The sequence below is a fragment of the Diabrotica undecimpunctata genome, chromosome 2 (assembly GCF_040954645.1).
Source record: "Diabrotica undecimpunctata isolate CICGRU chromosome 2, icDiaUnde3, whole genome shotgun sequence".
In the NCBI taxonomy this organism is placed as follows: domain Eukaryota; kingdom Metazoa; phylum Arthropoda; class Insecta; order Coleoptera; family Chrysomelidae; genus Diabrotica; species Diabrotica undecimpunctata.
This window is the reverse complement of record NC_092804.1, coordinates 155,515,296-155,537,497: the sequence shown is the minus strand read 5'-3', so window position 1 is coordinate 155,537,497 and position 22,202 is coordinate 155,515,296. Positions and strand designations below refer to the sequence as shown.

The following is a 22,202-nucleotide window of genomic DNA, read 5'->3' as shown; positions in this document are numbered from 1 at the left end:
ATTTTAAATAATACCAAACATATCACATAAATAATAATATTAATACATATTATATTATATATAAATTATAATATTATATATATACAATATTATATATAACATTAAATATATATACAAAAGGAACATTTTTATTCTCGAGAGAGGAAGAGAGAGAAAATATATCTTCTGTCTCTCTCTCACTCATTATCTTACATATGTAATGGTTTCACAGATTCACTCTCATGCAAATTTCCAACGCCGACCGTGCGTATAGAAGTATAACTTCAAAAATACGAATAACAATGACGAACATTCCACGTTAATTACGTATTGCAATTAGCCAGATACTTGGAATTCAAAAAGAACAAGAGGATAATAAGACGGATGCTTTTATCTTAGAAAAACGTAAGATTTGCAGTTTATATTCTAGTAGAAAGTGCAGGATGACAAAATAACTGTGTTTGCGATGCAAAAAACTTATTTGATTTGCGATGTATAAAACTACTAGTGTGGACTCCGGTTATGGCCACTATACCAGTTATGGCCACCTGATGTATTTATTTCTATTATTAAACTCTACCCAGGTAATATCGATTCCTTTAAGGTATTACAGTAATCTACGAAAATATTTACTTTACATACTTAATACTATGATAGTTGATAGCGCTGATAGTTCTACAAAACTTTGTTATTGTTGATATTTGCTGTAAAATTTCAAAACTGTTGATTTGTTAAGAAATTTGGTAAGCAAATACTTTTTTATATCTAACTTTTATTTAATACATCCGATATTTGTTTTTCATAATAAATACGCATGAAGCGCGATTATATGTTATAATTTTAATATTCAGCAGAATAACCTAATAATATTAATCTCCAACGCTTATAATCTCGGTGACAATAAACGGGGAAAGATATATTTTGTTTTTCTATTTATTGTCATGGCATGGCCGTAAGTAAATTTGTAGAAATCTAGTTATGGCCATATTATGTGTAAAAGACAAAATGATTATCGGACTAGTATGTTATAACTTAAAGTAGTACCTATAAGTAATTTTATTCTACTTCTTTTCAGAAGTATAGCTCAATTTAAAAAAAAATAATTTTTTTTTGCCTTCGAAGGTCAAGCAAGCAGCCCTTAATGCTAGTACCAATGACATGTCTGTACTTAGAGCTAAAAAAGTATTTCAAGTACCTTCAAGTGAACAACTCTTCGCAATTAACTGTCTGGGAAGTGCTCAATTGACGGTCCACTTCACTGTGGACCAGACTCGATCTTAGGAAAAGAAAATAAAAACTCACTGGTGGATTGGATACTGAACTGTCTTCTGTATTCAGTGAAAAAGCTTGTCGATAAATCCAATATGAAAACTCCATTTACTAATAATAAACCAGGTAAAAAAATGGTTTTATTCATTTTTAAACAGAATCATGATACTTTCTGCTAAACACGGCGAATATGTAAATAAAGCTGGAGGTACCGTTTTTTTACTGAAGAAAAATTTTTCAGAGCTATTAACTTTATTAGAAAATGATGCTGAAATATTGAAGTTTTCCGAACGAGTATTTAACATGGATGAGACATATTTTTTCCTGGCACCCAAAGAAGGATTTCATTGGACCTCGAGGGCAAAATGTTTACAATAAATCCAAAAATTCTGACAAAGAAAACGCTTTGTTTGCAGTTAATGCACTAGGACAATTTGCTCCACCACTAACTCTATATAAATATGCATGAATTCTAGCATCATTGGCTGTAGCCGCACCAACTAATTGGGGTATTGACAAAACAGAAAATGGCTGGATGACTTCAGATAGTTTTTTCGAGTATATCGCTAACGTATTTCTCCCTTTTTTAAGAGAAAAATTTATATATTTTTCGTTTATAATATTTGTAGATAGCCATTGCTCACATCTTACTCTAGAGCTCGAAAGTCAGTTCTGTCGTGAAAATAACCTTATACTCATCGCACGTTATCCTAATTTCACACACATTTTACAGCTACTTGATGTCTTTGGTCCCTTAAAGAACATGTGACAAAAAACTGTTAGAAAATGACGTATTGATAACGATGGAAAGGAAATTACCAAAGTTGATATTCCAAAGATTTTGAGTTTCATGATTGATAAATGAACCAACCATGACACATTATATAACTTCGGGATTTAAGACTTGTGGTTTAAATCCATTCAATGCAAATGAAGTAGATTATTCAAAAATCATTCAGAAACAAACTCTTATATCTCAAACTCGTGTATCTCGGCAGTAATATCAATGAGAGCTGGGATTCAATCGCAGAAATTAAAAGCCGAATAGAACAAGCCCGAGCTGCCTTTGTACAAATGAGAAACGTACTTTGCAGTCACGATCTTAGCATTGACCTTAGAGATCGAATGACATCTTGCTACATCTTTCCTGTCCTGCTGTATGGAGTGGAAGCGTGGACTCTAACTGAGGCTATCCTTAGATGCTTGACACCCTTTGAGATGTGGGTATACAGACGACCACTGAAAATAAGCTGGGTCGACAGAGTCAGAAATGAGGAGGTCCTTAGACGGCTGAACCAAACAACACAACTGGTCAATGTAATAAAGAATCGCAAGTTGGAAAACTTCGGTCACATTATGAGACACCCTGAAAAATATGATCTTTTACATCTGATCATTCAGGGAAAGATCCAAGGTAATCGTGGTCCTGGTAGAAGAAGAACATCATGGCTGAAAAATCTAAGGCAATGGTATATAAAATCAACTACATCGTTATTTAGAGCCGCTGTCAATAAAGTCACGATAGCGAATATGGTAGCCAACATGATATCCAACGAGCGATAATGGTGATGGAACTAGAAGAAGAAAGCTTGCGGAATTTGAATCAAAGCAAATTAATTTTAAACTTATGCACTCTGACATATTTGTCATTAACAAAATTGATATTGTCGTAAACTACCAGATCCACAAATTATTCAAGACGGAAGGATATTGAAGATAGTTTTTCCAAGTAAGGTGGATATATACGAGAAAAAATCATGTTTCATAACTATTAAAAAAAATAATGGCTTTATTTTGTATTAAGCTAATAATAAGAAGATAAGACAATGACGCAATAAACGGTTATATTGTTCTTTTTTTTTATAGATAATGATTAACTTCTTAGTGACCAAAAATAGGGAAAAGTGATGGCTATAATTGGGGGCTTTGTGGCGATATGTGGCAGAAGTTTCCATTTTGTTTTTAACATTGTTTTTTCTTAAAATGGTTTATATTTAGCAGGCTGAAACTTTGAAGGTTGATTGATAAGATTTTCCAATAAGTATAAAAGTTTTTCCATCTTTAAATTTTAAATTTGTTTAGTGTTTTATTCATTAAAATGAAAAAAAAAAATGCTTATGGTGGCCATAACCACCAATTTGTATATAGTCTCTACACTCTGTAAAAATTGCATATAAAAATGGTAAAGCTTGACTGATGAAGCAGTTTTAATCGATTTTTATTTTACCTAGTTTTTTGTTTAGTGTGTACTTTTTCACAAATATTTGTATGAATTTCAGTTTTATTTATATATTGTTTAAAGCATGGCTTATTCGTACTGTGACGCCATTGGGACTTTTGTATTTTTTTGCGGCGTCCCCACAACCCAACCCCCAATATTACTTACCAATTTTAGTACTAGTCTAGTAACAGGTTATAGTTATAACAAAAACACTATTTGAACATTTATAGTTTTTATTAGAAATTAAGAACGAAGGCAGCTACCTCGCTTGCCTCGCATGCCGGTGGTCCGGAGTTCGAATCCTACCGCAGGCAAGAATAACTAGACATTTTTAAAAATGTATATAGGCCTCAGGTCGACTCAGCCTGAATAAAATGAGTACCTTGGGTAAAACCAGGGGTAATAATAGGCGGTTGAAGCGTAGCACTGGCCATGTTACCTTCCTTGTATACCGTAGGCCCTAGATATAGCAGACTACCCTGCTATACTCCCAAAGCCGCGAACGCGGTATAAAACGGGAGACTATTATATAAGAACGAAATCAAAATATAGACACAAAAATGAAAAGGGATAATTGTTTATGTAACTTGCTGGTTAATGTGAGGGATGTGCTTGCTTTTTTGAGCACAGCTTATGAAACCGGGGCTCCAGTTTAGAAATTAAAACTCTCATTTCTTTTTTAAGTTTATGTTTAACCTGTACTTGTTTTAATTACTGCAACTGCAGAAAAGCCCGTTTCGCACAAGTACGAAGTCGCAAATGGTAATAAAACCTTTAATGCAGCAGTACTGATGGCATGATATTTATGAGAAAGTGAGCTCCAAAATGCAAACAGTTTGTCATTGTCGTATTGAAGCTTTAGGCTGGAATCACAGGACAATTCTTTCAGTTATTCTGCATGTAGATACGTGTAAAATTCGTTTCTTAATTTGTATACACGTGCGAGTACGTTGCGTTTGGACAGCCAACGAGAGTTGGCTGGAATAATAAATTAAAGAGGTGTCCTTAGCCTTCATTTCTTCACAAACTTTATGGAAAAGTCTTGATTTCAAGGGTCGTGTTTTCATGTAGTTCACCACTTTAATAATGCTATCCATCACAACTCTCTATTCAGGTGTAACGTTCTTTGCTGCTAAGGTCTCTTTATGAAAGACACAATGTGTCCATTTTACAGTTGAAGTCTTGGTCTTGATTTTCTATTCTTTTGAATATAAGTATTTATTATTGATAGCAAAAAATCCCCGCGAGTAATAAATCACAACAAAAGCTACAGTAGGGAACACGGGGGAGGGTAGCCGACCGGATAATTTTCGAATTGAACAATTTTTGGAATAATTTTGGATAATTCAAGGGTCTATCGACTTTGTTTTATTTTTTTATTTGATATATTTATTAATACATCTATTTTATACTCATTTAAAGACAAATAAATATATTTTTTGTATTAAAAGTCCGCGCTGACACGCGACGCCCCCGAGAGAACTAGCGACTCCCCAGGGCATCGCAACGCACAGTTTGGGAAGCCCTGGTTTAAAGGTAAAAAATGACTTGTAACCTTTTGCCAACTTTTTTTGTTACGTATTGTGATCACCACAATTATCAAAAGCAGTTGTTAGCTACCTGTATCAACGAGTGTAATCGGAAAATCTTTACCTGGTCTAAATATGTATCGTCTGTATTAAATGTCTGTATGTATAATCTGTATATTATTGTAAACTGTACTCATGTCAATGACCATAAGTAGTCGAGACACGTTAATTACCTATAAAAAAATACATCAAAATATAACTAGTTTTATAAGTGTTGAAAATGACACTTTATAAAACATACCTCTATATTATTTTTAAATAAGTCATGATATCACGTTCGCCTTTTTTCTTAAATGTGTAAAGACCTTTTTTAAAATTTCTTTCTGAGCCTTTTCTTACACTTTATCGACGAAAGCACCGAAGCTTTCAGTTTATTCAACTTGCTGTGAAAAACTTGTTACACTCTAGTGAAGTGCTAAAAAGATTTTTCGAGACGTCGCCAACTTTGACTAGATTTATGGACTTTAAAAATATGTCTGGAATTAAAGTCTTGTTCGAAATTTTTGTAAACTGTTTATTTCAAAATGTTACATAAGATGTGTCAGGAAGAATAAACAGTGCATATATAAGAATACTGGGATACGTAATATTTTTTGTGCTTATAGAGGTAAATATTGTTTCTGAGAGATAAAGAGAAAGATAATATACTATTTTTTATTTAAATTATAACCAACAATAAGTTCAAATATTTGAAACATTTAATCAAGTAGTCGACATTTTTTTTTTAATTTATTGTGTTACAAGACTGCGTCAATTTTGTTATTATACATTTTACATTACATTTGGTATAAGTTACAGTAAAGAAAATACGTGAAAGAAAAAGTAATAAAAAAATACACTAACGTTTGTAATACAAGTTCGTTTCTATACTAAATTCATTTAACAGAAAAGTAGCCGTCAACAAATACATGCACAGAACACGCGAAACCTGATGTTTATATAATTGTACAGGGTTGTATTTAGATTCTAGCAGTCTATAACATCTGAATTTGAAATAAATTTATTTATAATTTTTAGGATTACTGTTAAAATAATAGTAATATACTTTACTATTAGTTTTTGTAAACTTTCATTCACATATCATTAGATAATTGTCGTATTAATCAAAAGGCAAAAAATAGAAAGTTGTTTTTATACATTTTACGCTTTAAGACCAATATTTGGAAATAAGTAATAATATTATCATTAATGATATAAAAAGAGACCTCTTCTTGTGTAAAAGTTAGGGAAAATACTTATACGTATATTATTGGGTAGATAGACTTATACATTTAACATTACATTAACATTAATAAATAAAATTTATTAAGTCGACGTTTCGATTTCGATTTAACATTTATTTGTGTCAGCAGAAACGAATGTATATTTAGAAGAATTGTGACGTTACTATTTTTGACTTTGATGCCGGTTATGTCGAAGATGGTTCGACATATCAAAATAATGTTTTCAGATTTTGATTCAGGAGACAAAACTATATATGAATCCATCGATAAACCGTCCCCAAGTATTGCATAGGCGACAACGCACAAACGAACATACTTTGCGGATGTAAAACGAAAGGTTTTCTTTGAAAATGATGAAAAAAACTTTTTACTATTACATATAAGTAATATCAAATTACGAAAAATAAGTACTGGAAAACTACATAGGTACAATGAGTAAAATGAGTTACAGTTTTTCATTTTTAAAATATTCCATTTTTTTATGTAATTTCGAATAATTTCGTATCGTTTATTTATCATTGCTACTCATTTCCACATCAAAAACTAGATCTATCTTCAACCGGATGGGGGCCTTCTTCAAGAGCCACAACCTCTCTCTTGGTATAAAAGTAAGAATGCTGCGATGCTACGTCTAATCTGTTCTTTTTTATGGTGTTGAATCGGTTACCTTGAACGAAGATATGTGCAAAAAATTGGAAGTATATGAGATATGGCTATATCGGAGAATACTTAAAATCCCGTGGACTGACCGAGTCACCAATAAGGAGGTCCTCAGAAGAATGAAGAAGAACCGAGCGGTACTGACCACCATCAAATCTCGAAAGTTACAGTACTTTGGACACATTATGCGAAATGAATCCAGATATGCCCTTCTACAAGCCATCCTGCTAGGAAAAATATTTGGACAACGGGGTCCAGGAAGAAGAACGTCCTGGTTGAAGAACCTCAGAACCTGGTTCAACACAACATCTATGCAGCTTTTCCACGCTGTGGGAGATAAGGTGAAGATTGCCATGATGATCGCGAACATTCGTCACCGATAGGCACATCAAGAAGAAGAGAACTCATTTTTCATGTTGGCAAACTTAAAAGTTGTATTTTTAGCTGCTACATAATTTTATCATACTGTTTTTTATGTATATTAACAAGTGCTAAAAGTTGCACTTTGAGAAGTGAGTCGTCAAAGGGGATGCTTTTTAGATGTAGCCATTCTTGGATAGCCGCTTTTCTAGAAGATGTGGTGGGGATCTTTTAAGATTTTCTGAAATGATACGACGCATTGTCCATTACAATCACAGAATTTGCTTTCAATTTGGGTAACGTTTTTTCAAACTAACTCTCAAAACCTTTTTCATCAATTTCCTCATGGTAATCTCCACTTTTCTTTCCGATATCCGATACTCAAACTTTATCGGCTACTCTTTTCTGAACAGCGGACAATATTAACGCCAGATTTTCTTGTAACTCGTGCTTATACACGTTTACAATTATTTCTTACGTCCTTACGTTAACGTCTACCCTTAAATGGCCTTTTTTCGATCTCTTTTTGGGAGGAGTTAAAGGTATGTTTACGAGTTCATCGGCAGAATCCGTGTCCGACATATTAATTTGTTTTAGTGACTGTATATACAAACCTGCAAAATATTATTAACAGGCTATTCTAATAATATAATAGATAATAGATAAATAATAGATAATTGAACAGATATATTCAAAAGGTCAATACTCACAATCACAATCTTTATTTTCAAGGTGTTAAAGAAGCGACCGATGAAGTTTTCCGCTTACATCCAGGGTACTGTCTGTCTTCATATTTTCCTTTATGACTCTATCTATTGTAGTGAGGTAATATGTTGATCATTATATATGTTGTTGTTGTCAAAGTTTTTTTATTATTAAAAGGGTAGGATTATCTTCTGGTTTGTAATAAAATTAAAAGTAGTTAAAGACAAATACACATACAGTATAAGCTGCCACATCCGGACTTTGTATAGTTTAAAAACTTGTGGAAGATGGAAAATCACATATTACGCAGTATGATGTACTTTTTTTTGTTTTTTTTTTGTCACAGGTTCTTACAAGGTAAAGACCTAAAGGTCTTTACCTTGTAAGACCTTCTATTTACATACGTATATAATGATCAACATATCATCTCACTACAATGATAGTGTCATAAGGAAAAGATGAAGACAGTCAGTACCCTATATGTAAGCGGAAAACTTCTTATTGGCGATATCTATATTATTGGTTTTTAACAAAACAAACTCTTTGCTGAGTCTGAGGATGAGGCAAATATTGAAAGCCTCGAAACCGATCGCTTCTGTAAAACTTTGAAAGTAAATATTAGATTGTGAGTATTGACCTTTTTAATATATCTTTTCAATTATGGACTGACACTTGCAACCCTTTTATCATCATAATAATTATTATAATAGAGTCAAAATAATATTAAATTTACTTACTTCAGTTGAGAGAAAACAGCAAACACCTTAAAAATGTTCACAGTTCTAAGTTTATTTAAATAACACTATAATTATAAACCAACACTATAATTATACCAACACACACACACATATATAGAGCTAATAAAAGTAAAAATTATATTTATATAATTAAATTCAACAGACATAAATGTGATTCGTAAGGATTACTGAATCCATATCTGTTAAAACTGCAAATTATGCGTCTTTGTTTAGAGGTGTAGATTGTCGTTACTTGTGAGTTTCTACTTGTTACTTTTGATACGCTTTTGTATATAATCAGTTACAGTATAAGTGATTTTGTAACAAGTAGATACCTCTTCAGCATCTCTAGATTTTGGGAATGAATATATCACGAGTCCGTACCTAGTGTTTATATTTCACTTTTCTGTTAGGCGAATATAATATAGAAGGAAATCTCGTACTTATACAGAAGTAAAAAACTTCAAAATTTGTATACTGGTATAAAAACATTTAATTTAAAACTTGTTAAAAGTGTCGTCAAAAATTTATAGATACATAACGTTTTCGATCTAGCTCAGATCATCCTCAACTGATAGTTGGTCTGTGTCGTTTGAACTGACAAGAACCACGTGTTCAAGTCGAGCAAAGAAACATGTTGCTCTTTAAGTATTAACATTTACAACCATTGTCATAGACCTAGGGTCGCATTATAATTTAAATTTAAATATGTAAAACCCTATATTGATGTCTCCACTGCAATTTTAGTGTTAGCTACAAGTACGAAAAGAAGACACTGAGGATGATCTGAACTAGATCGAAAACGTTATGTATCTATAAATTTTGGACGACACTTTTAACAAGTTTTAAATTCATACCAGTATACAAATTTTGAAGCCAACTACTGGGATTTTCCCATTAATTTTTTTTTATTTTTGAAATCTAGTACATTCTGAATGGGTTCTAATTGGCTGAGGTTAACATTTGTAAGAACTTGTATACAGTATTTTTTTGTTCTTGCTCGTATTTGACACACTGTAAGAATATGTTAAACAGTTATTGATTCACTACACTTTTCACAAACAGGTGATTTCTCCGAAGCCATCAGGTGTTCATATGTCAGCCATGTGTGACCAATTCTTAGCCTGCGAACGATTAATTTGTCTCTTCTACTTGAATTAGGTAGCTGAAAGGTTTCGATAGTAGGTTGTATTTTGTGTAATTTCGAGCTTGAATTCTTGAATTCTCTGATGCTAGTTGAACAGATTTGAGGTCTGATTTGTTTGTAATTGCTTAATTTGCAGGAGTATCATCAGTCTCATTACCTAAAATGCCAACGTGTAAAGGAATCCAAATTAATTTTATGTTTGTTCCAGAAGAAGTGAGAGTATTCCAGTTTTGTTACTTCATGTTTGGCATAAACTATATGTTTGGAATATATATTTTTAATCGAGTCGATGGAGGACATCGAATCTGTACATATTGAAGTGTTGTTGGCTTATGTTTGGTTACATAAGCCTTTTAATTCTTGTAGAATGGCGTACAGCTCTCCTGTAAGGATAGAGGCAGATTGTGGAAGACAGAACTTCTAAATGATACTATCTGAAGTTCTTACAGAATATCCGACACCTGTCCTAGTTTTAGACGCACCTCTGTAGAGAATCTCGTCATATGAGTCTGTGTTGACCAACTCTAGGAAATATTGCCTCAAAATTTGGCTGTTGGTTTCATTTTTCTGATAATTTTTAAGCGAAAAGTTAATTTTTAATATGTTAATAATTCAAGAAGGAGTTAATGACAGTATATAAGTATCTATTATTGAAAAATTAACAGGTCGTGAAATGGGAAGTAAAATTTAAGGTAATGTCTGGTGTTTATTATTAGGCTTACTTCTTGTAAGCCTTGTATTAGGATTAGATATTAGTTAATCAAAGAGTGGGAGTCCGTCAGATAATTGTTCTTAAGTAGTAGTTGATGAGGTGTTTATTTCCGATGATTGTTAGCTCAGTTTTCTTACAAATAAAGCAGTCCATTCTATCAGTAGATAAAAATATACGGTATGGTGTGGAATCAAATTCAATGACTAGTGGAGTCTGAAGCTCATAATTTTCAGTAGGTGACATTCCAAATTATGATACGTTTTGTTGGAGTAACCAATCTCCTAATAGGTATATCTGCATAGGTATATGCAGATCCGGTTGTTCGAGATTCTAGATGCAGATATTATATTTTTAGGTCCAACAATATCACCAGTGGATTTAACATAGACGAATAGTTTTAAGTTTTCTTCTGAGTGATAAATAATTGCTTGCTCCTTTTTAGGGAAGGAAGGCTTGGGTCTAGATTTCATAGCAGCAACGTAAGATATGGGTGTTGAAGATTCGTTGTTACTGACTGTAGGCATTGCTGTGGTATTGACTGTAGATGTATTATTCATAATTTTATTGTTTTTTTAGTTAAAAGCAACGGACTGATCAAGATTAATGTTTATATTTGTTCTGAAATGTTCGCAAATAACAAACTCCCATATTGTAAAGTGTGTGGCCTATATTGGTTTGCCAAAAGTCTAGAGTTGTTGGCGGAATTAATTGCTTTCTTATCAGTAGGTTGATAACAAAAAACTTTTGTTACAATCGTTTATAAATATTGCAATACTTGCGTGTTGCTTGGCACACATTGCATGCAGCAATAAAGAAAATATTACCAATGTGTACACAATTGTTTTTCATCACTATTTATTGTAATTAAATGCTAATAAAACGGGTATTTAGGGTGGCAAATTGCAAAAATCGGCACTAATTTACAGACTGATATGTACACGTACACTCTCTATAGGCCCGCTATTAATTTATAGCTACTTTTTTTTAGCTAGCTTTAAGCCACTATATTTTTAGACTTTTAATTTTTGTAAATGCTACCACATCTATAACATTTTTCTATCTATTTCGATGACTATCTATATGACAATACCAAACACGACTTATTGATACAGATATTACCATAAAATTTAATACATAATTTAAATTTTTTTAATAGCTCTAGTAAATAAAGCTAAAGGCGTTATAATATATCCATGAACTTAGTTGTACACCCATTAAAATCCTAAGTTCCTAGCAATCCTAAATTTGCCTAAATATGCAAATGCATATTAAAAATACTTAAAAGTATTTATACCAACAAGGCTCCACGTACCATCACGAAACCGTAAGCAAAGAAAGTAAAATGACCGACCAGGCTTGTAGACACCCTATACACACATAAAAACAGTAAAAGAAAATGACTATCCGGCTCTAATAAGCATATACAGGGTGTTTTAAAAAGGTATGTCATAAATTAAATCACGCATTCCAAGGAAAAAAATAAATTGATTGAATCCAACTTATCTTAGTACAAAAGTGTACACAAAAAAGTTACAGCCCTTTGAAGTTACAAAAAAAATTGTTTTTTTGCATTATCTCCTAAACTTCTTGGCATTTTGTAATAAAAATGGACACGTTACTTTCTTGTTCTGAAAGCATTTTTCATACAAAAGAAACAACAAAATCTAAGCGCACAGAAAAATTTAAAGGGGGGTGTGCAACTCTTGAAATAGCACGTGCATCATTCATTAAACTTAAAAAGTTTCTTTGTTGTCGGGATATAAGGCTAGAACTACGCCTGAGAATGCTTCGATGTTACGTGTTCTCTACTCTTCTTTATGGCTTGGAAGCGTGGACACTAAAACAAGTTAATCTGAATAAGTTGGCCCTTTGAATTTTGGTGTTACAGAAGAATCCTACGAATATCATGGATTCAAAGAATGTCTAACGTGGAAGTAACTAGAAGAATAGGAAATGAGGCGGAAATAATATTAACTATTAAAAGAGGAAAACTTGAGTACTTAGGACATGTGATGAGAGGGCAAAAATACGCATTATTACAACTTATTATGCAAGGCAAAATCCGAGGAAAGCGAAATGTGTAAAGAAGAATAATATCCTAGCTTAAAAACTTAAGGGAAAGATGGAACTTAAAGAAGCAACCCTAAATCCCCCCAAACTTTTGAATACGTTCAAATCAAATGAATTTTGTGGCATTATTAGTTTAACACATTATTTTTAAAACCTTTTTGCCTCTTATCACTTTTTCGAAAAACTAGTTTTTCCCTAGTTGGCCATAAAATTACAATTACTTTCTATCAATAATAGTCAATAATTTGAAGCTATCATTTATTGTGTGAATAAGATAAATATTAAAAATTTTGATATTACAATGGCCTACACGTTTTAGGAAATGGCAGATATGCTTAACTTTGGGTAAGTTGGATCAGATTAAATTATGATTTCAATAAACTATCGGGAATATCGTAGGTGAATGTCAAGGAAATAGTGCAGCAACCGCAAGGCGTTATGCAGTAAAATACCCCAATCAAAATACACCCGATAGACGATTATTTCTGACCATTGATCGTCGTTTACGGGAAACGGGTACATTCCAATCGCAAGTTGCTGGCAATAGTGGTCGTCCAATATTGGATGCAACTGATGAAGACATTTTAGAAATCATTGAAGAAGTTCCTGGAATAAGTGCAAGGGTAATAGCTGCTCAACTAAAATGTTCCTCACGTAAGGGTTTGGAGGCGTTTAAAGGATCAGCTGCTTAAACCCTATCACTTAAGAACGGTTCAAGAGTTATTGGTTGAAGATTATCCTAAAAGATTGGATTTTGCGATTGGTTGTTAATGGAAAACACTCGAAATGTTAATTTTATTAGAAATATTTTATTTACCGACGAGGCTACTTACAGCAGAAATGGAATAACAAACCATCATAACGAGCACATTTGGGCTGACAAAAATCCTCACGCCAAAAAAAAACGACTCATCAACAAAGGACTTTCAAAGTTAATGTTTGGGCAGGAATTGTGGATAACAATCTAATAGGCCCAGTATTTCTTCCCAACAATTTAAATGGTGATAATTATTTGCAGTTCTTGGCAAACGATTGCAATAAGGCAAAATATGTGGTTTCTACAAGATGGTGCTCCACGGCATTGCAGTAATAAAGTCCGGGAATACCTTTGCAGGCAGTATCCTGGTCGGTAAATTGGAAGGGGTCGTGACGCACCTATTTCTTGGCCACCCAGAAGTCCAGGACTTAACCCCATGGACTTTTGCTTTTGGGGGTTTATGAAAGAGAAAGTGTATTCTGTAACAATAGAGGACGAACAACAATTGAGGGTTAGAATAATCGAAGCTGCAAATCAGTTTCGTCAGAAAAATATGATTTTTCAGCGCATTCGGTTTTCCTTATTAAAACGATACCGAATGTGTATTGAAGAAAATGGGGATCATTTTGAACATTTATTGTAATATAGAGGTTATAGACATGTTTTGTACTTGTTAATTCATTTAAGCAATTTATTTAGTTGCACGTAATTTTTTAAAGGTTAATGAAAAGGGCCGTAACTCAATACAAACTGTTTTTTGAAAAAAGTGATAAGAGACAATAAATTAAAACATATAACATTTAAAAATAATGTGTTAAACTAATGGTGCCACAAAATTCATTTGATTTGAACGTACCCAAAAGTTTGGGGGGATTTAGGGCTGCACACCCCCCTTAAAATTTTTCTGTGCGCTTAGATTTTGTTGCTTCTTTTTTATGAAAAATGCTTTTAGAACAAAAAAGTAACGTGTCCATTTTTATTATAAAATGTCAAGTAGTTTAGGAGATAATGCAAAAAAACAATTTTTATTTTGTAACTTCAAAGGGCTGTAACTTTTTTTGTGTACACTTTAGTACTAAGGTAAGTTGGATACAATCAATTTATTTTCGTCCCCTGAATGCGTGATTTAATTTATGACATACCTTTTTGAAACACCCTGTATATCATGTGTGTCATTAGAAATCATGTATATCATTTATGACGGATTCCTAAAGTACGGTGTTAATTGAAATGAAAATACAAAAAGTTATATCGTAAAACAGAAAATCTTAATTTTTTCTGACAGCGTAAGTCCTCGCAGGTTAAGGCCTACAATAGATTTAATACAAAATTATATTTTGTTTTACTTAAAATTAAAGTAAATATTATACTAAAAGACATTTTCCCCCCGTATTTATAGAACAATACAGACAAGCCACCAGTTCATCTATTAAGTCTAAAATAAAATTATTCTGCCAAGATTTCGGAGCCATCAAAACACCCTTAGCTTGTGCGATGAAGCAATTAGTAGGGACGAATTGCTAATTACGATAAGCCTGTGACGACCGTCTTTAAAGATGGTTCTGTATTTAAATAAGGAGTAGGCGTATATATTTAGCCAAACAAAACAACTCCGAGCCCACAGATATATATTCAGTTTTAATATTATAGGTAAAGTAGTGTCATTCACAGGGCTTAAATAAACAATTATTTCATAATAGATGGTTTGTCCTTTCGAAATGAAGGTTAATTATGGCATAAAACAAACAAATTCAATACTCGATAAACAAATAAATTATATAATAATTGCGGCTTATATTTCAAATATTTGTTTGAGGACAGACATCACCAACAATGGACATGATATTAAATGGTATAAATAAAAATTTTATTAAGGGAAATTAGTTATTAAGAGGTATTATAAACAAATTATTAAAATCTAAAATTTTGAAAATGATTATTATTTTAATAAAAATGATTTTATTGAAATTTACTAAAAAAAAATTATTACCAAAAAATTTTTGATATAATTTTTGATTATGATTCTTTCCACATGACAATTATACACTGATTAAATATTTTGGCTAAAATATTTGCAGATTCTGAGGTATGTCAAAAAAACTTTTAATACAAATCATTAAATGAATAACTCTTTGTTTTAAATAGATTGCAGATGAATTAAAATAATGTAAGTATGTTTAAACATTTTCCACTTATTTGTTGTCTAAAATACCACCTTTTTCCTCTCAAGCTTTGTATTTTTAATCCATCAGTCAAACATCTGAGGAGAGAGTTTTGCGAAGAGATTACAGATATCCCGACCTACTCTCAATTCCATAAAATTCTGGCAAAGGATGGTAATACCATTAAAGTAGGTTTCCTAAATGGCAAATTTACGGAGAGTAAGTAGCAGTAGCCCCCATACTTAAAAACATATACTTGCTTAGCGTAGGTAAAATATCAGACCAAACACGATAGTTATATAAACTAATAAGCCCATCATCTTTTTTATTAAAACCGCTGGAAACGCTTCTGGATAGGAACATACGGGACCCAATAATAAAAAATAATCCTCTAAGCGATCGTTCTTATGAATACCAACTTGGTAAATCTGCAAACTCAGCGTTAAATGATCTAAAGAGGATTATCTTAAAGTCAATGGAGGACAAAGAGATAGTAGTGGAGCTTTTTTAAATATTGAAGGGGCATTTAATAATATAACTACCAACTCTTTGATAAAGGCAATGATTAGAAGATGCACAAATGCAGTAATATAAATATGGATAATGTCATCTCTGAAAAATACAATAGTAATATCCACTCTTAGTAAAGCAACCATCAAAGCAAGAGCAGGTGGCGGCAGTCCACAAGGAGTAGTTCTGTCACTTTTACTTTGGGCAACCTTGGTAGATCATCTTTTTAAAAATTTGTCCACAAAAGACTTTTTATGTCTAGGATACGCTGATACTATTTCAATCGTCGTCAGGGACAAATTGGTCCAGGTGATATCTAGGAGAATACAAGTAGCCCTGTATATGGTTGATAACTGGTGTAAACAGAAGAGACTGATAGTTAATGCTAAAAAAACACAAATCGTTACCTTAAATAAATATACAGTATTAGAAAGCCTTAACCCTCATCCGAACACTTATTTTTTCTGAAGTAGTAGGACAAAGTGTGTCCGCCGGACACACGGTAACAATAATATTATGGTATTTCATGTTATAATTATTAAAATATCTATCAATTCTTTTGAATTTTTATTTTTAGCAAATAAAGTAATAATTAGTGAGTGTTCGGTCTATAAAAATTAAAAAACATTGCAAATTCTAACCTATAATTCCAAAGTATCTACAATGATATGACATTTTATTACTTTCTTAGGTAACTAATACACTGACGTTTACACTGCTGTGCTCGTTGCAAACGTTCTTGCTGCAACTGTTACAAGTTTGTTTTTGTGTTCTTGATTTTTTTGATGGCCATAAGTAACATCTTCATTTCTGTGTTGACTGAGGTGTGGCACTTGTGGCAGTTGCTTCTCCTGCAAAGTTCGCCATAAGGGATCTGATTGATTTAGATAGTCCTACGTTCAATCTGCGGATAATATGGGACTTTATAAGTTGTTCTGCTGTTTCAATTATGAATAGACGTCTTTTTTCGTGTCTTTTTATGTTTCAGTTTGGATGCAGGTTGATCCAGATGTTAGACAGCATACATCTAACATATTCATAAAATATGCTAAAGTCCAACAGTTTGTTTTACGTTTGCACTTATATTGATGTACCATCTGGTCGAGCGAGTCAACTCCACCTTTTGTTTTATTATAGTCGAGAATAATCTCTGGTGTATGATTCATCTTCTCTCTAATTTCATTCGAGTAATGCATTGTTGACAACACTATGACACTTTTCATAGGCTTAGGCACGTATGATACCAATGTTGCTTTTTTTGTAAAACCAAATGTAGAAGACAATGGCTCCTTGTTCTTACATTGATGAAACTCAGGAGGAATAAACTTTTTATTTTTTCTAACTGTGCCAACAATTTTTAAACCATTAGATAGCATATTATAAGTCAGATCTAAGTCCGTGAAATAGTTATCAAATGTTACCTTTCTGTTGGTTCGGTAGTAATAAGGTTCGCTTAGTGATTCTACCACTTTACGTCCCAAACCAGTAGCTACTTGGTTACCTTCTTTGCCGAGATATGGAATCGCATTTAGAGGATAAAAAGTTTCTAAGTCACATGCCAGCATATTTTCATTCCATACTTGTCGGGGTTAATTAGGTACAATTAATTGAAAAACTTACCCGAAACTACAGAATTACGAAAATATGAAAAATATCAAACAAATCAAACAAAGTAAACTACACTATAGGCTAGCAAAAATGCAACTAGGAATTAGTTCAACTCTAAAAAAAAATTACTAGTCAGATTAGTCAGAGTTTGTTTAGCACTTCACGTGACCAACAGTCGATAAATATTGATGACCAGTGGCGTAACCGCATCGAAAAGCAAATTGTGTTCGACAGACACACACTGTCAGTAAAAATGAATTTTATTTTTTTATATTTAATTTTGATTAGTTCAAAATATTTAGTTGTTGTCTCCAATAAGTTTACTTTAAAGTTGACAAAGTCCTAATTTTTTAGGTAAAGATCTTTCAAAACCTCGTGGAATCGTAAATATACATGCCCGAAAAAAGAAATGGACCCCAAAAACATTTACCATTTTAATTTCATAGGAAACTAGTCGACAGGGTAGGATTTGAACGTGCTAATGATGTCGAGTATTTCCAATAAACATGACATATTATGTTTCTCTAATCTTAAACATTTCAGTTAGTCATCTCATTTTTATTTTATCTCTCATTGAAAGATGTAATAAAAATTTACGACTTCCCGTCTTCACTGCCGATAAGAATTGCTGTGTAAAAATGTAAAATATTTTCAATGCACTAATTTGGCTTATAAATAAACCTTTTAAGAACTGAAAAAAATCTAGAGGACAAATAAATAAAAAATAACAAATCAATGTATGATAGAAAAATAATAGGATTTTGGTTTTAAATTCAGCAAAATATGTTTATACAAGAGGTCGCTCATGCCAAAAGTGGTCCTAATTTATTTAACAGTTTTGTATAAATCCATTTTTATGTTGTGATAAGGGCCTCAAAAAACTACAAACAATGTTTTTAAATTAAATAAGCCCAAACTGAAGTATAAGAAACTGATAGAACAAGGTTTGGTGAATTCAAAAATAATTGTGTTTTTGAGCCTTCAATCATCATTTTTCGTTTTTTTTTCAGTTTTAAATTGTTTATAAGTTGAAAACGATCAACTTTAGAGAAAAATGAACCTTTTTTATTCAGAATGATCCAAAAAATGATATAATATTAAAAACGATTGTTCACGAAAAAAAAAAATAAATAAAAAATAATATTAAAGCTTTTTCACTAACGCAAAAACTAGTTCGTCTCTGTCTCTCTGTCTCTGTTCTCGAAGAGAACTGCATGTTTTTAGCAATGCCTGATTCCATTGTTTTCTTCGTAGATTGACGTCACTAAATGATTACGTCAGGTCCTCGACATTATCTCTAATAATATACTCCGATTTTTGAAATATACAGTAACATATCTATAAGTGTGACCGATGGACATACCTTTTTCTAATAAGGGTTAAATCACCAGTGCTGGGAGGATCAGAAATTAAATTTTCCAAAGAAATAAAATACCTAGGGGTATATTTTCATTATTGGCTTACATAGAATATCCACATACTAAAAACCACACAGCTACTATGTCTTTGGACATATGTAGAAAAATGTGCAATAAGATTTGAGGGCTAAAGCCAAAAATTATCCTATAGTTCTAAATAAGGGTCATTAGACCTATTGGGTCTAATAATCATAGTATGATATCCTATTGGTCTGTTACGTGGTTAATATCAACGTAGCAAGAAAAAGTAATAATGCTGTTATAAGCTAAGCTATGGTTAAGGCAGGCACATAGTTGCTAATTATAAACAAAATCAAAAGTAGTTTAATTATTATTCTTAGAATCGCAAAAAGAATATGTTAAAACGCAAAATGCTACAATATGTATATAGGATTTATATCTAAAAAAAGTGAAAATTTAAATGGCCTTTCATTATTTTTTCTTTGATTTCCACTACCCAAAACATCTGTTTCCTTTATTTATTTATTAGTTCAATACCCTCTCTTCACTGGAGATCTTTTGAGAAAACTTTTAAAAGGCTCACTTTCTTCATATTCTTCATATAGACTATTATAATGCGTTGGTATACTTTGTTAAAACCTTTTATTTTAGCTCTACCTAAAATTTTAACTGTGTCGAATTTCCGTAGTTTTTTTATTTCATTGGTCCGTCAAAGTCCACACATTTATTTTTAATCTAACAAACTGTTTCATTTTAGTTCATTCATTTCTGTGGTTTTAGTTGCATAAAAATAGTTATAATATAACATAAATAAATAAAAGTGTTAATTAAGTGCTAATTAATTTTTAAAAAGACTTATATGTTTTTGTACACACTGAAGCATGCTTACCACATGACCTATCCTAGTAGGATACTTAATATTTGTTGTAAGAGAATCATCGTTCAATTAAAATTAGTTATTTACATTATTGCTCTCTTTTACACACCTGTAAAATACTTTCCTTTTCTTTTGTTTTAATTTTATGCTTTGTGAACTGCTACTCTAAAAAGATTTGTGATTGTTGTGTTGAACCACATACGTAGATTCTTCAACCAGGAAATCCTTCGTCTTCGTAAGCCCTGTTTTTCTTCTTATTCCTGTAAAATTGGTTGTAGCAATTTATATCTTTTACTGTTCCTAATAATGTGACAAAGGTATTCGATTTTGGCTATTTTACTGTAATTAACAGTTGTTTTTCTTTTCGCATTCTAATAAAACGTCTTGATTAGTAACGTGACCGATATCAAATATCTTTATGATTTGACGATAAAGCTATATTTCGAAAGCCTGAATTTTCTTCCAGTTAAAGTTCACTACTCAACTCCGTACAGTAGTATAGAAAAGATGTAACATCGTAAGCAATAAATATATAAACGATAAATAATGTCTGGTGTCTTTATATTTTTGGGTAATTGGTTCTTGGAATATTAAAATAAATCAAGTAAATACTAATAACTTACCATAAATCATAAGTTGAACCATAATGTTTCTCATCCGGCCACACAAGTATACAACCAGTTCTCAGTTTATTTTTTACGCTGGAACAAAAATGTAATATTTTTAATTCAAATAAATATAACTTAAGTACTACAAACATTGTAAAAGCAAACTTATATTTTTGGTAAACATTTCTAAATAAAGAGAAGCCAAATTGCAAATATATTGAAAAACAGAAACAAATGAACATTTTGTGAGAAAATCCTGTAATTTCAGTAAGCATTGAATTAGGAGTTTACTTAAATGGCCATTAATGAGAAGTCTTCTGATTTCATGTTTCTTCAGACCGAGGTCGCTACATCGTCGGTGATTTTGAACATTTGAAATTAATTTGCTAGATATTTTCTTTACACATTTTTTTGAAAACATAATTTTGAAGCAAGATATTTTGAAAAATACGGGTTGGATTTATTTAGCGAAAAGCCAAATCTTTACAAATTATTTTTGTAAAATGGAACTTTTTAATTAATCCAATGATACAAAATTTATTACATTTTATTTATAAATTTACAATAATTAGCCTGTATCCCGGATATTTAGGTCAAAATCTAGAAGTGGCACATTTAATTTTTCCACATCTATCACATAGGCAGAACCCACAGTTTTCATACGTGGCCGTATGAAAACATACGGACATAAAAAGGTTTTGCGTCATCAGAAACAAAATTATGATAGCTTTTTATATCGTGCTATTTTGCCATTGCCAAAGTTTTACAATCGGGACAGAGTTATAAAAGCATAGCCATTAAGTTCAGCATAGCTGTGTTTAGTCGTCATCTTCGTCGCTCTATATTTAAACATACGAGATCGACAATCAAAATTAGACATCACAAAGATAAAATGTGACTTTTTCCTCTTTAAAGGAGTTTTATTGTTTCTAACCAGTTTATTTTTTCTTTATTAGTGCCAATTTTCCTATTAACTGTTGTCTTTTGAAGTTGTGTGCTGAATAACTTCTTACGGCAAGAATTTTTTTATGTTTAAATAGATCGAGTCTATATTCGTCCGTGATACTTTAATTGTCATTTTATGTCACTAAAATCTTTATCGTTTGTTAGAAGGTTATGACCAGAAATTAAGAATTTAAATGTTGTAGTTTTAAAATTCTCGGAGGAAACTGGCCGTGAGTAGCGTTATTTTAATATTTTGGTACTAACCTACACATAAGTCAGACCACAATGTAAAGTGTTCAGCGTTATATGCCTAAGTTATCTGTATGTCTTAAAATAGAGGGACCAACCTCCTTCACTCCTCTGCCAGTAGTTCCTTCGAGCCATACATAAAATAGGTTTTATTACATCTTCTTTGTCAACCAATTTCTATCCACTCCTCAATGTAGGTCTCTCCCAATTGCTTCCATCTTTCTCTATCTTGCACCAATCTAATCCACTGTTTGCCTGCCACTGCTCTTATGTCATCTACCGATCTTTTTTAAGGTCTTCCCATGCTTCTTGTTGTCGTCCTTGGTCTCCATTCTAGAATTCTCCGTGTCCACCTGTTGTCATTATTTTGGGCTACGTGACCTGCCCAGCGCCGTTTCATTTTTGTAATTTCTTCCACAATATCCCTAATTCTTG

The 22,202-nt window shown here is 32.1% G+C and overlaps 1 protein-coding gene across 1 annotated transcript in view; it reads right to left on the bottom strand.

The window, feature by feature from the left end:
- The window catches only part of LOC140435099 (tachykinin-like peptides receptor 86C), a 951,389-nt gene that overhangs the window by 89,459 nt on the left and 839,728 nt on the right, over positions 1 to 22,202 (bottom strand). Inside the window, exon 7 of the mRNA XM_072523804.1 lies at positions 20,589 to 20,666. Within this exon, the coding sequence (XP_072379905.1) occupies positions 20,589 to 20,666 (78 nt within the window). The remainder of the gene's footprint in view (positions 1 to 20,588; positions 20,667 to 22,202) is intronic.